Here is a 16,626-nt window from a genome sequence, read left to right on the forward strand (position 1 = left end):
CGACGCTGTTGATGTAGTTCAGAATGCTTTGAAGAAACACTATCTGTTGGACAGAGACGGGGATTTGAGTAAAGAGTCACAGGGAAAACAACTTTATTTAACTCTTTTGAATGCACTTCCTGAAATTCTGTAATGAATACCTTATCATATAAGATAACGTAATGCATAAGTTAAGTTTAATCATGAATTTCGGCATTGGTCTTAATTTTTTTATGCGTTTCCTGAGATTCCATAATGCGTCATATTTCACGAAAATACTGTATATATAAGTGCAATTATTTGTTTTAATTTTTCAGTATGAGAAAAGTTATCGAAAGAGGTTGATTTTGGAAATTATGAAATGTGATATAGAAAAAACATTCAGGTTATATAAAGAGACAAAATAACTGCAACAATCGAGAGACAGAAGACGGATAAGCTCTGAAAGGTCTTAACGAACGAGGTAGAAAAATGTCCCTTTTCAATCATCAACTCGGAATAAAGCAAAAAAAAAAAAAAAAAAAAAAAAAAAAGGACATACTTCTGTACCCTTCCGTAATAAGTAAAACCAGGAAAACCAGGACTTTGCCAAAATTGCTCTACGAATTACTCTCGATATTGACATGTTCCCTTCCAAGCTTTTACATGTACACAAATGCAAGGACAGCCAACACTCAACACATAAGTACCCACTGCCCCCGCCCCCGCTACTTACAGCACCCGCAAATCTTCTCAGATTCGCCAGTGCAAGTCAGAGCAATCAACCCTTGCTTCCACGCGCACCGCGGCAGTTACCACTCGTTACGCGGGGAACATTTTTGCTACTTACAGGGCCAGCGAATGCTCCCAGATCCATTAGAACGGTCAACACCTGGCACACAAACAACCTTTTGCGAACGAAATACCAAACAGGCCTCCAAAGCATAGCTCGCCGGCGGAACTTCGCTGCCAGTTCTAACTCTTCCTTCCACAGCTTTTCCAGGCGATCTCCGTTGATTTCAGAAGTCTCTTCTGGCTTTTGAGAAAATAAAAAGAAGTTTTATAGTGATGTATGAAGATAGGGAGGATCATTTGGAAAGTCTAAGCTGAAACTACGGGAAGGCTTTAAGGACAATGCGATTATTTTATGCCAGCATCACGTCACAGTTCAACGAGCAGGAAAGTGTACAACTTTGACATTAGGGAAAGTTGAAGTTTCATGGAGTAGTGTAAAAGAGAAGTTTATTAGGAAGAAATGTCACCCGAAATTATGAAAACTAATGTTTTTGTCCTGAGCAATCCAGCACACAGGGAAATTAAGATGCTAAAGTATGTAATGTTACACTTTTACTGTGCACAGATGGATGCAATGCATATGAAGTACATACATGACATGTGCGTAAAGTGATCTCTCTCTCTCTCTCTCTCTCTCTCTCTCTCTCTCTCTCTCTCTCTCTCTCTATATATATATATATATATATATATATATATATATATATATATATATATATATATATATATATATATATATATATATATATATTCCTTTCTAGCAAAAATGGAACGTGAACTATTTTTGGGTGACTTAAAATGATGCGATTATCATTTTACACATCCACACCCATCCACACACTTACTGTATATATATATATATATATATATATATATATATATATATATATATATATATATATATATATAACTACTAACTATATATATATATATATATATATATAATTCTAAACCAATACCACTTTCTTTATTTGTTATGGAAATCATGATTGTGTCAAGGAATTACTCGACTTATTGACTGCTTTAAGCTACACAAACAAAATTTGGATTTATCTATAATTCTTTATTGCTTGCTACCTATAATCTCCATTCTTTCAAGAAGCGCATATATCTATCACTCTGCAAAACCAATTTGATTACCAATTCCGTTGGCCTCTGCATAGAAATTATAGAAATAAAAACAACGTACCGGAAGCGACCACAGATCTTCGTCCCGCAATTTTCTCTTGTAAGCCTTCCACATGAGTGACGTCATCCAATGTACGCTAACGAAGTTGAAAAATCCTACTCGTTGCACTGCGTTGTGGATAAATCCTTTTCCTGAAGAAGAAGAGAAAAGAACAAGCAAAATAATGTTTCCGTAGGAAACTATACGTGTCACTGTGACGTCATTGTTGACATACTGAAAACGTGTTCATGGGGTTGATATGGCGTGACCTACTTCGCTAGGTTTGAGGGATTCCCAATTCCGTACTGAATTTTCTTTATGTTGGTCGTCTATTCCTCCTCCCTGCGCGGAACCGCGCACCTTCTCTGTAGATGGCATCTTTTTTTTTTTTGAGGCGAACAAAGATGCTGAGAACCATTCGCTCTCAGGGATGTCAACTGTTTCTTTAATGCTTTTTCCTCTTTGGAAGAGTTATGTATGGTATTTGACAGTATAATGTGATAGTTTCTCGTTGGCCCCCATGATTAATGGCAGTTCGGATGCTGAGTTATCAGTCTAGATGTCGAGCTGTCTTCAGACACAGACAGTTGGATAAGATCATGGCGACTCAGTGATTTTGCTTGGATTCCACAGAATGGTGATCCTGAGTTCGGGGCACGCTCATGGCTATATAGAGTTCACTGGTAAAACTACCTCACCACCTTTGTGAAATACGGGTAAAGGGTTTGTGAGGTTAACATACCCCCATAGATGAGTCATCAGCAGCCACTGCCTTGGTTGTTCCTTGGAACCATGATTTACAAACAGCTAAGATGTCTAATCCACATCTTTTGAATTCGTATTCTACTGTACACCTGTCCAGGTTGACTCAAGGTTCTTACACTCTAATTTCCTGTTTTTATTTTAGACTTTCGATTTATGAACCTGGAGATTCTCAGCGCTTCCTTATGCCTAGGACTAGGCCCATTTCAAAATATTTTTTATCTGTTAATGTTGAAAAACAGCCATCACTGGTACTGACATGTGGGGAGAAGGGACTAGGCTACTAATCATCTATGTACTGTTCTGCGTCTAACACATTGCTAATCACTGCCCTGGAATGGAATATAGGGTTTAGGCCAAAGGCCAAGGGCTGGGACCTATGAGGTCATTCAGCACCGGAAGGGAAGTTGAGAGTAGGTAGGTTTGAAAGGTGTAACAGGAGGAAAACGTCGCAGTTACACTATGAAACAATTGTTAGGAGAGGGTGTGGACAGTAAGAAGGAAGAAAGAGAACATGAATAGAGGCACAGTAAAAGGAATGAAAGGGATTGCAGGTAGGGGCCGAAGGGACGCTGCAAAAAACCTTTAGTAATGCCTACAGTGCACCCCGTGAAGTGCATAAACGGCATTACCCCTTACGGAGTGAGCACTGCCCTGTCTCTTACCTTTGCTGCTCATCGGCGACCTTTAAACCTTCAGTTGTCTGCGTCTGCTGTTTCCATCTATTATCTTTTTTTAATCACAGTGATGGCTGTTTTTTTGCATTAACAGATAGAAAATATTTTGAAATGGCCCTAGTCCCAGGCATATGGAGGCGATAAGAATCTTCCAGTTTATAAATCGAAAGGATAAAATGAAAACAGGAAATGTGAGTGTAAGAACCTTGAATCAACCTTGGAAGTTGTAACAGGTAGAAAATTAATTTTAAAAAATGTGGACTAGACTTCTTAGCTGTTTGTCAATCATGGTGCCAAGGAATAGGAAAAGAGAGACTGGATGGGGGTAATGTGTATATCTCTTCAGGAAGAACAAATGGAACTGGGAGAGAAGAAGTAGGCATGATCTTAACATTAACTACGGACAAGGTACAGACTGACTGAAGGGCAGTGAGTTGCAGATTATTGAAAGATTTAAATCGAAGTGTTATAGTGTGCTGTTCACCAACAACTGAACTCCTCGGAGAAATATGAAGATGAATTTTATACAGAACTGTAAAATCTTACCGATGAAATGCCAGGGAGAGATATGCGAATTGTTGCAGAAGTTGGTATGGGGAAAATGTTGGGCTAGGAAGGCCTGAGGGAGACCGCAGACTTAGATAATGCAAAATTTGTGTTTTTATGCTACTAATAATCATGTATGGAAGGCATTCCACCATTATCTCCACATGGCAATTACAGAAGTCACATAGCCTGTAATTGTGAGAAAAAGAACACTGAGAATGTTAGCAACAATAGAAGGGCAGATATAGGAATAACCCTCAACTTGTCTTCATCACACTAAAGCTGAAATTAAAGACATCCAACAAAGATGTTGACAGAGTACCCAGTTTTTATTTTATAAAGCCTTCTTGAAGGTGAACATCGAATGGCTTTTGCAGCTGGTTTAACATCTTGAATGTATATCAGTCTGCTGGAAATGGAATGGAATGAAATATAGAGTTTTGGCCAAAGGCCAAGCACTGGGACCTATGAGGTCATTCAGCGCTGGAAAGGAAACTGAGAGTGAGTTTGAAAAGTGTAACTGGAGGAAACACTCGCAGTTGCACTATGAAATAATAGTTAGGAGAGGGTGGATAGCAAGATGGAAGAAAGATAATATGAACGGAGGCACAGTACAAGGAATGGAACTGGTTGCAGCTAGGGGCCGAAGGGACGCTGCAAAGAACCTTTAGTAATGCTTACAGTGTCTGCTGGGAAAGAAGTAATGGGTTGTGGGTAGGGCATATCTGGACAAGCAGGCATCTGATGTTAACGACCATATATGCAGGAGCGTCACTTGTGTTAGGTATTCCAAAAAATTATTGGTGAAATATATATTCGCGAAAAGAAAAACGGAGAGAGAGGAGAGAGAGAGAGAGAGAGAGAGAGAGAGAGAGAGAGAGAGAGAGAGAGAGAGAGGTTTGTCTGCATGCCTGCCTGCTGACACAATCGGAGGTATATAGTCTTAGAAGGAATCCCAGACATGCTTCCAGTTAATGGGTGTATTTGCTTTTAGTTTGAGAACAACATAATAATAATAATAATAATAACAATAATAATAATTAGTCAAAGTTTCATGTTTTGTAAATATAGTCAGATTAACAGATATACTGTTATTGCACGATAAAAGAAAATATTTTGAAAGACATGCGTTTTTTTAACCTTCCTTGTAGACAGAATCTAGTACAATCTTTGAGTGAATATTGTCTTTAAGCACTTTACACACATACATATATATATATATATATATATATATATATATATATATATATATATTGATTGATTGATGTATATATATATATATATACTCTATATATATTTACACACATAAATATATACATACACACACACACACACACACACACATATATATATATATATATATATATATATATATATATATATATATATATATATATATGTTGCACATAAATATAAACGTGTGTTCATTTTTATAAAAACAAAACGTAAGAATGAGCCTACATTAACGAAAGTCGCAGTAAAATGAGTCTAATTTAATTCGCCTGTAATTCCTAGTCTACAAAATTCCTCTGATTACACAAACCGTAGTAAAATTTGGCTGTCATTTAAAGAATAATTGAAGCTAAAAAGCATCTTATAAGAAACGAGTCATTTCTAAGATTTTAAACTCCTATACGCGTTCTCCATCGCTTCCCTGGAGGATAGCTACTATTAATCAAAATGTTGGGAGAAAAACTCTTTATCACGAGAGTTCATAAATGTTCTAAAGGGTCCACAATATTATTATAAAATTTTACTCAAACCTCTAGCAATTATATTATTGTGGACCCTTTAAAATATTAATCAAAATGATCTGATCTTGTTTCGGAAAATGACGCCCAACAGAGTTCCTGCTTTCCACAGGATACGGAACCCGTCCTTGGCTCCAGAGACTTAGTGTTGGCTCCAGTATCGATTCTGTGTATTTAAGGAGTTTTAGAGAGCCGGAACTGTATTGTGTATCATCTTTTTTTTAAACAACATCAAATCTGTTTGACTAACAGGTTGCAAATTCAGTACCAGCTGTACGATTTTGCTTTCTTACAGGCTCCCCATCTCTCTCTCTCTTTGTGTGTGTGTGTGTGTGTGTGATTAAAATAGGAGGATGTTATTGTTCCTTTTAATAAATTTTTAGTTTTTCTATGAGGGGGAGAGAGGCCGCGGCATTTCAGTGGATCTTCCTGATATTTATATTAGAGGGTATGTAATCGGTAGAGTGTGTTGATGTTGTAAGGGGAAGGTGCCGAAAAGATGAGAACCTGGAAGTGTAATTTCCTTATTTGATTGTTTTATTCACAAAATCTCTTCATGAAGTGTCCTTCTTTTTGAGTTAAAATTAGGGTGGCAGTAAACTAAACATCTCACCAATCAAAGTATAAAGGTTAGTTTCGACTCTGCTGTACGTAGTCCTGTTGATTTTTTTTTTTACTGAGAATCAAAATCAGCCCATCAGCAACACGATGCCTATTATAATAATATTCATAACAAATTTTTTTCTAATAACAAGACCATTCGAATTTATTCAAGCACTTGTAACAAAACGGTTAAAAATGGTTAAGCCAAATGGCACGCATAAAAAAATAAAAGGGCTTATCCTTCAATACCCGTTTTGAAGTGGGAGGAAGGGGCATCCTGTCTCTTCCAGGCTTCTGCACGAAGGATGTGTGCTGGTCGCCTTGGATAACCAAGGCCCCTGGGCTCCACTATTAAACTCGAGGCTCCCTTTATTAAAACAGGGCCTTTGGGTTTCTTTGGCAAGCACCGGAAGGACCCCGGCAACACCAGGGAATCCCCGGAGGGTGGCCTCTATTAATCAAAATTATTAAATTTAGTTTTATAAAAAGAGACACAACACATTTCCTGCTTTCTAAAGCTCCTTGAAGATACGGAATCCATCCTGGAGCCAAGGATGGATTCCGCGCTCTTTAGAAAGCAGGAACAGTGTAGGATGTCGTTTTCTTAAACTAGGTCAAACAATTTTGATTAATATTGGCTATCCTTCAGGGATTCCGAAGGGAATCTTTGGTCTCCGATGTTGCCTAGGACCCTCCAGTGCTTCCCAGAGAAACCCAAAGACCCTGTTTTATAAAGTAGTATGGGAGCCTGACAGTGCAAAACGTGTCACCATATTCATAAAGCTTCAGTCACCTTGCACCTCACAATCTTTACACTGTTTGGTTCTTATGAAAGGTTCACGAAAACTTCGTTCTTTGCCTATTACGTTTCTGGTTATCACTTTTTTCATCGTAATTTTTCAATGTTGCTTTATGCAAATTTCTTTATTTCTAGTGCTCTTTTTCAGCCTACGTGATTCAGTTTCGTTCACTTTCACTACGTAATAAGACGTTAGTCCAGGGCATGCGCAGCTCAATGTTCAAAAGCTTTTACATATTACAGTGCGCATGCGCACTGGATAAATGAATATCCGTATCAGCTGAACAAGAAAGTAACAAAACACGGACCACTTACCCTTCACCCGTTGCATCTGGCAGAAATTTCTTCAAAGGAGTCTTTTCATCTCTGTAAAAAAAAAAAAAAATTAACGTTATACTTACTATGGACTACGAACTTATGTCACTTAGAAGTGAAATTAATGAATGTTTCTTATGCATACTTCACACTAAACCTCATTCAGTGCTTCTGATGACTTTAGAAGCCGTTAATAATAAAGGGAGAAAGAAAACCATTTTGTATCGGGACCAACTTGATCACCAGTCTCAAAAGCCGAGTGATTACTGTATAGAAGTTCTGGACTGAGTTTGTCATGAAGATTTTTAGAACTGTATGGATAAAAAGAAGGAATTCAAGTACCCAGATCGGCTATTAAGTACGTCTTTATTGTGCTTATTGTATTCACTTTTCTCTTTCTCACATCTACAATATATTGCGTGTACACCTAATGGAAAAAATCATGAAAGATCAGTTTTTTATGTGCGTTATTCACTTACTAAGGCGCGGTTAGTGTCCGATAAGTCGTGACCCATACACGAGTTGGACAAGATTAAGTTTATTGGGCATTATCTCTCTTTCTCTCTCCATATATATATATGTATATATCTTATATAATATACACACACACACACACACGCACCACACACACACAAGCACATACACACATATAGTATATATATATATATACACATACTCCCTCACCATATATATATATATATATATATACATATATATGTATATTCTCCCCATTTACAGGAAGCGATAGATGGGTCTCAAGTGTCCAGAGATGAGGTTGCGAGCCTCATGAACTTTTCATATCCCCAGATGGCGCTGGTACAAACTCACAGCTAGGTCGACTTGTGGTCGGTAGATATGAAGCCAACGACGGACTTTGCAATCGCCATTTATTTTTAATATCCTTCACAGAACAAATGCGTCCTTGAAGGAGTTTTTTATCGGAGTATACAGGACTTGCAGTCGTTTTGATCACGCGTTATCTGTGTTGTTTATGCGACCTCTTTATTATTCATAGTGCCTTATACATGAGGTATAATGTTTTAAATATCTACTAAAACAACTTTCTTTTATTGTTTTCAACTTTGCGTAGAGCCAGAATAAATATCTTTTTTCATAAGGGTTCTTTGACTGTTCTTTTCAAACCAACCCAGATCATGCTCGCGTCGTGTGTACGTCTCCGGCTTTACACTGCAAATAACTTTGAGATTGTGTCTCTAGTGAAATCTCCTTTGACAGAAAACGGATAACCTTCAAGCCAGAAGCACAAAGAATCGGAATGAAATGGCATTCATTCTAACGATGATTTTTTTTTGACACCTCAGAAGATAAAGAAACTACGCAAACACTAATCACTTGCCTTTCATCTTTCCTGTTGCCTTTTGAGCCTCCCTGAAGTACGAAACCGGGCATTGCTTGGCCAGTTTATTGCCTTTCAACGGAAACCTGGGCCTGAATTAACAGTCTCCGGAGGTTTGTACACCGTGTATAAAACGGACTGACCTGAACCCGTAGCAGCAGCAACGGCCAACGAGTCGACTGACTCGATTCAAACACCGTTTATATAGAGAGGGTACTCACCTACGTCACAGAGGGGCTTCAGTTGGCAATTACCGCCTTTTTACAGAAACGTGGTTTGCTGATGGTTTAGGTCATGTTTGGTTGTCGTTCTACGATATATATAATTTTTTTTATTCCAAATTTCAAGGTTTTCTCGTGATGTTAGATAATGACTTCGGACCTGTATTTAGATGCTAAGTATCCCGAAGATGAAGCCGGTCAGATTAATGTGAAATATGAACCATATTTAGCAGATGAGAACTATAAGTAAGTCACCTAGCCCTAGGAACTAATATTTGATTCTTTCTACGATGGCAACAGGAGCAGCTACATTAGGCAAGAACCAGGAAATGGTAATGATCTAAGCAACTGCATTGTAGCTCTATAATGAGCATGGAATTATAATGCTAATAATATTAATAATAAATAATTAACGTAACAGTACTCATACAGGCTTTAGGAAGCATCTCGAACACTTACATTCAATAGATATGAAAAAAAATTTGTTTCTTTTTCCTCGCCCTGTCAACTCTTATTCAAATACTGATATTGCTCCGTTTAGTTGTGCTGTATTTATGTAGGCAATTCCGGGCAGAAGATTTAAATGATTTCCTTTGAGGGATAAGGCCATCCCAGGCAATTAGCGAAGTGCAAACTTTTGCGCTTGGGTTGGTTGATATGATAGCGTCATTAGACTCGAGAAACCGAGCAATTTATGGACATTTCTCGGCTCGTTTCGCCTAATAGTGCCAGTAAATCATGCAATTTCTTGGAATTATATGCGGTTTTAATAAAAGCATTCATATAATGACCAGGAGTTTATCCAGAGGCAAATTTTTGAGTAACCAGTGGTACACATTCTTTCAACAGGTAAAACGATCGTAGATTCACGATTATTATTCTTAATAAGAAGAGGATGACTGAAAGTTGATTAAAATCTTGGAAAAGAATAAACAAAAAACTTGGCTCTATTTTTCATGTTACTCACGTAGGGGGCATCCAGTTTGTAGGCCCCGCTCTCAGCTGCCGCACCTTGTTTTACCCGGTAAGCTCGGCAGCCAATCATGGAGCACCCTCACTCAAGGTCTAAAGCCCTCTCTATCACGTGCTTGTGCGTCACTGGTGTCACCTGCCCCGGGTCACCACAGGACCTACAGTAGTATTGTAAGCACATTTCTGTCTCCAACCAAATCTCGACAATAATCCAGTGCATTCCAGGCCTTTCCATGTTAATTGCCTTGTAGGTGCATATAGATGTGTTGATATTTTTAAAAATTTTCTATAATAATAATCCCTGCAAACCAGTTTGTCTGGCCAGGTGAGGCAGGGGTGAAGTAGGGAACGGAGGGTAGGGAGACATGCACCCTCCTCCTGCAAACCTGTTTGTCCGCCCCAGGTGGAGGCGGGGTAGGTAGGGGATTGAGAGGGTAGGGGAGACAGCAGTACCAAGTTTCAGTGTACGTAGCGCACGCCAACAAGATCGTAATGATAATAATGCGAGAACTATATATCAGACAAAGGAATTTTCATTCAAGTTTAAAGGTAGCAAAAGAGAACAAACACACACACACACACACACATATATATATATATATATATATATATATATATATATATATATATATATATGCCCGTTGTTTCTACGAATCCTATCACCTGTTATGTTTAATCCCATATGGAAATAGACAGAACAGGTTAGAAATACTTTATCCCTCATCACGTTTACTCTGACAGTGTGTTGCAGACTACTGGCTTTATATGCAATATCTTGTAATAGACAGAAAAATTTAAATGCACTCAAAGATGGAATACCTTTAGCATCATATACTCTTATGAACATATGTTTATCCTCAAGCTGGATCTAGGTGGCTGCTATTTGTTGTAACTGACAGCAATTATTAGTAGTGATTGATGGAGCAAGAAACTACTGTCTTCAACCAGTCTAGACCTAACATAAATAGACTTCTGCACTGTAGTTTAGCTAGTGGGCTTGACTGCCAGTTTTTGGAGCACCATTACTATCTCATACTGGTGAGTCATTGGTGTCCCCTGAATCATCTGGCCCAGATCGTCAGCAGACCTTCTGCCTTAAGCACATTTCTGCCTCCACTCTTTACAAAATCAGATCCAATCTCGACAATTAATCATAGTACTAAGGGCATCATGTGAATGAGTGGACCTTTACATTGCTGACTCTTTGGAGGGACCTGGTCAACAACATAGTTCCCAGTCATGCCCTGTCTAACAGCAACCAGGCACTAACAAACTAATTATGACACTTAGCTCCGGCTCGCTTTCTTTTGAGTAGTGTGCCTTCTGAAACAATGCTTCTAATAGTCTAAACATGGTGCTCAAGATCTGGCTAGCTCTGTCTAGAAAGCATTAAAAAGGTTGTTTGGAACACACACACACACATATATATACCAAATCTGTTGCTTGGAAATAATTAAACCAAAGATAAAGCATACACAAGACTGTTGTCAGATGTAAGCAGAAACATAAGCAAGATAAACCTCCACCTGCCCTCATCTTGATGGCTGGACCATTTGGTTGGTTCTGGAGAGCAGAAAGGCAATTTGTAAAGCTGAAGAAAAAGATATATATATATATATATATATATATATATATATATATATTGTTATGTATATGTATTTGCTAATGTTCTCCATTTCTCTTTGTTCTAGCCATTTGCAAAAGTTCATGATTTTTTTTACCTCCATTTTGTGGTGTTTTATCTTGCTTACGCTCCAGCTGCATTGCTTACTTCATTTCGCTTATCGCCCTTGCTCTCTGTTTCCTCCATCTGAGCAATCCTGTAATCTGGTCTGTCCCATGCTTTCACTCTTATTTAAAATTGATCTTTGGTATCAGATTGACGAACACATTCAGATCAGTCACTGGTCTGGTTACATCAATGGTTCTCAGTTGGTGGTCCATGGACCACTATACTCTATTTCATTCCGTCTGTCCACTCACCAAAGTCAGTTTTAGGTAGATGTGGCGATACGCATTACCTCGGGATCGGCTGAAATCTGTGTTTCTGATATCGTTCTCATACTGTGAGAAAGATGTAAACTATTTTTTTCCGTAATCCATCTGAATGCTTATACAGACAAAGAACCCTCACACCTTCTAATATAGACCATAAACATACTGATTTATGTCGATAATATAACAATACAAGCACACGAAAGACGAGCTTGTATCAAAGTCAACGCACATCAAGCACAAACGAACGATGGGCCTTCCATAATTATGTTTGATCTCACTGTAGGTAAATAATAAGATATATGGCTAAGTGAGTGCAAATAAAAGGTATTTTAATTTATTGCTATTACATGAGTAGGCTAATATTTGAAATAGCATAAAATATTGTTGTCTGAGTCTGTCTAGAAAATGCGGTAGGAAAATTTTTTTATCAGAATGAAAAATTGGCCATTCACTTTATTGCATATGCATATTTAAGAAATATAATGACAATCTTCAGGTTGTAGCATCTAGCCCTTGCAGTACCCGTGATCCAATATCTGTATCCAGGTCTTGGTAACGACTTTCTGAAATGCTCGGGATCTCACTGAATCATTTCCAATAATTATCCGTCCTCTCTTAACGGTAGGAATATGTTGCTACTGTGTTTAAAATGATTCAGGGCAAGCCGGGATGCATTTTCCCCGAGTTGTAACCGAGTATTGCGCCCGCCCGGGACCTTTCCCTGAAAAAAGCTGGACCCATATCTTAAAAACTAACAATAGAATTTTCTTGAAAATAACTTTGTTATATTTCCCACACCCAAATACCGCTAGTGGTGATTAACTTATCCTACCCAACCCAACCTAACCTAACCTAACCTAGGGGCATTAAAAAAAACCGGGGCTGGTGCAATACTAGTATACATCTCGGGAATATGCAGCCGGAATACACATGTTGGAGTGCACGTGCACATACTATAAAGTAGAGATGATGAAGCCTCCTGTTCAGTTCCTGTTCGCGGACATGCGGCTACAAATAGGGTAACAGTACATTCCATGAAAAGAACACCAGCGTCGTGAGTGCTTCCTACATAGTCAAAGTTGCACAGACCTAGAAGCCTTAATACAACTGTGGAGCAACTTTTATTCAGTAGATGAAACCTATTCATATGGAACAAACTCACAGGGGCCATTGACTTGTGTCACTTGCGCAAAAGAACTGGTGAGGCTTCTTGTCGAGGACGCAACACAGAATCCAAATGTTACAAATGTTTCTAATGACACAGTAAGTATGCAGACGGATAAATGAGATCTCACACAACATCAGTGAATAAGATGGTGGTCCATGACCTGAAACAAGTTGAGAACTACTGCTCTGGACATTTTCCAACTCCCTAGGAGGCAGTTCAGACCAACTTACCAAGAAAATAAAAAATCTATCTTCCTCCGTAATACCACGATTTTTCAGAATTGTGGCACATGTATAGGCACCTCACTGAAAACGATAAGCAAAGAGTACATAATGTGGTAGAAGTCGCCGAAGATGTGTCATTAACTATAACTGACAGAAGCATTGTGGCGAGTAATATTAGGGTCAAATGATAAAAGAAATCTTTTTGGTTTTTCCAAGTATGAGTCAATGATTACAATATAAAATATATGTTGTATGCCGCAATCAGTGACTCATGTATAATAACATCAATTAAAGTCGCTTGTATTCCTGTTCTACTACAACTAGATCCATTATTCCAATGCTACTGTCAAGGCCAGCACCTTAGCTTTTGTAAAATACAACCCTTGACTCATATGCATCTACCATAAACCTTATAAATTCTTTGTTTGACGTCTGTTTGAGTTTTTCAGGGTGGTTAATTTGTTTATCCACAGCCGATACTTTTATTACAACTTGATAATACATCCGAGAAGCAATAAAAACAATATAACTGACAACACTCGGCGTATTTAGAACTGAGAGATGCTATGTGTTTGCCCAATTTCATTTACCAACAATACAGAATCCAGGTAAGCTTCCGTCGCAAGGCCTGTCGTTAAGGCAATTGGAGGGAAGAGTGTGTGCGCAGTCTTCATTTCCACCATAGTTGTCTGGTTGGCCAGAGCACCACAGGGTTCCAGGTGCAGGGAGAATGGTGCCATCCTCTGACCTAAAGGTGCCCTCCACGTCAATGTCGTTTGATCCTGCAAATGATATTGACCTAATACTGGAGCGAAAAGAATACCAGATGCAAAACTTAACCGAATTAAAATATTTCTAAAGGGCATTAGAAGTGTCCCGCATTTCAAAATCAGAAGTCTCATTTTCATGTTTTTAAGAAATATACCTACTGTAATTTCGTAGTTTTCTTAAGTAAAATGAACGGCATTTTCTTTATTTCTAAAGGAAAATCAATGAAAAATTCAAATTTCACCCCAGTTTTCCTTATCTGCTGAGGAAAAATAACGTAAGCATACCTGTTCCAATACTAAGACTTACCGAGTTTCACAATCTCATGAAGTTCTCAGATAACTAAGAGATAAAACTAACCTCCCATATTTTTAAGTAAATGTCTAGATTCTTCTATTTCTAAAGGAAAACAAATTTAATTTTTTATATCTCTAAAAGCAGAAACCTAGAGAAATATTCATTACCCTCAGATATCTCAAAAGCAAAAATCAATTTTTGCAGATAACGTTATATGAAAGAAATAGACTTGATTCTTGCATATTTCTAAAGAAAAGAACCTAATTTTCAGATTCCCTAGAGAACGTAAAGATTAATATTCATCAACATAAAACAATAAAACTGAAAGTTCAGATAACCTAGACACAAAGAAAGAAAAATGTACAATAGATGGCAAATGGTGTCAGTTCTCTTCCAAACAGTTTCCAGATTTAACCAACAGGAATTGGACAAATGACTTTTCAAGGCCCATTCTCTTAATTTCAGTGTAAAGTAGATATGGAATATCTTTAGATGCATTACTAAATGACTGTACAAGTAAAATTTTTCTTATTGAATCCCATGCTGTTATTATCCTGAAACCTTTCCTTTTTCAATTTGAACTCACCGTATGAAACGATTTCAGGATTCCTAATTACATCAGACAACAAAAGAACATACATATCAATTTCTGTTGCGAAATATTACAACTCCTTATGAAGATGTCTATATAAAATTAAAGCTTTTGTTTCAATATTTCCTGGTTTACTGTGGTTTTAAACAATATATGTGCCACAGTTATTTCAAGAACACACACACACACACATATATATATATATACATATACATGTATATATGTATATATATACTCATATATATATATATATATATATATATATATATATATATATATGTATATATATATATATATATATGGATATGTGTGTTTGTGTGTTTGTGTGTATAATTGCTAATCAATGGGGAAATAAATATGCCATACATCCAAACCTTGAGATAATAGTGATAAACCCATTGAAAGTGGTGAGGGATTCACCAACCAGTATAAAACTAGAGGAGGGAAAAGTGAACGTTACACCCATAAACAGTAGTGAGCATATGGCTAACCTACATGAAAACGAAGAAACGGATTGTTTTATTTGTAATGGTGCTTACCTATCCAGTATGTGTTGTATATACTGGCCAGGTCCTGAATTTCTGAAATGGATGCTGGCACGTATAATCCGAGCCCCATATTTCTACAGGCTGCCCTCGTTGTCGACCAAGAAGCTGAACTCGTGATCTTTATGAGTAATGCATAAGACTTCTGGACAAAGATCAGGGTAGAGTTGGTCGGGACATACATAGTCAGTAAGCTGGATATGGTGGGGAAAGGAATGGAGATGGTTGTGGGAACAACTGTGCCACTTAGTACGCGGCACTGCTGGGTACCATCACTCAGAACTCCATAGCCAATTATTGGGCAGTTTATTTCTGAGCAAATGGCAAAACACCTGTTGAAGAAATAGAATGCATTTACAGAAAAGTTTGGAGGTATATTTCTGCATAAATATTTTCATTAAAAAAATGCACTTCTCTGCAGATCACTATAAATCACATGGATGTTTCATGATAAATATGCTGAATGAACAGAGAATGGTCAGAGCCCAAAATGTGCTGAATATCTACATGGTTCAAACTCACCTAAGCTTAGGAACTCCATCATGAACAGTGAAAGTGTTTGAGATGCTTGAGCTGACAGTTCCAATTGAATGGTAGTACACAGTCTTGGTTGTAACTGCAAGAGCCATGTGAGTATTCATTCCGATCGATAGCAGAGATATTGCTAATGTAATAGTCGCCAACATTGTCCTAGAACAGAAAATAGTCTGTAAGCACCAGTATTCAAGCGAATTTCTTTATTAAGTAAAAGAGCATTGTCACTTGCATAAGTGTGAATGGACGGATAGTTGTGTCCTAAATATGCAAACCTACTACTGCCTTAGGCAGATTTTATGAAATCGTGTATACAAGTCAGATTTACTGTGACTTCATCGTCACCAAAGTAAGGTTGGAGAAGGCAAAGTTAAGTTATCCATTCTAATAGGCTCCTGCTATCTAGGATATATTATTGGCAATTATACATGGTTACTCTATTACCATATTTATCCTAAAACTGGCATCACACTCACGGTATATATATATATATATATATATATATAATGTATTATATATAATATTCGCTGTTCAACCTCTCTTCTTTCCTCTTAGTAGAACAAAATTAATTCTCTAGTT

General features: G+C 37.6%; 1 protein-coding gene and 1 long non-coding RNA gene across 2 annotated transcripts in view; both read right to left on the reverse strand.

The window, feature by feature from the left end:
• The window catches only part of LOC136835779 (ATP-binding cassette sub-family C member 5-like), a 45,494-nt gene extending 42,136 nt beyond the window's left edge, over positions 1-3,358 (reverse strand). The window contains 4 exon segments of the mRNA XM_067099637.1: positions 1-43; positions 809-994; positions 1,940-2,070; positions 3,346-3,358. The exon segment at positions 1-43 is cut by the window's left edge and continues 108 nt beyond it. Coding sequence (XP_066955738.1) covers positions 1-43; positions 809-994; positions 1,940-2,070; positions 3,346-3,358 — 373 coding nt within the window.
• An 8,864-nt stretch (positions 3,359-12,222) lies between these two features.
• Positions 12,223-16,203, reverse strand: LOC136835489 (uncharacterized). The gene is made up of 3 exons (XR_010852175.1): positions 16,036-16,203; positions 15,508-15,845; positions 12,223-14,093 (listed from the first exon to the last, which is right to left on the reverse strand). It is a non-coding gene; the product is annotated as an uncharacterized lncRNA (long non-coding RNA).
• Between the last annotated feature and the right edge of the window lie 423 nt (positions 16,204-16,626).

Source organism: Macrobrachium rosenbergii, chromosome 55 (genome assembly GCF_040412425.1).
Source record: "Macrobrachium rosenbergii isolate ZJJX-2024 chromosome 55, ASM4041242v1, whole genome shotgun sequence".
In the NCBI taxonomy this organism is placed as follows: Eukaryota; Metazoa; Arthropoda; class Malacostraca; order Decapoda; family Palaemonidae; genus Macrobrachium; species Macrobrachium rosenbergii.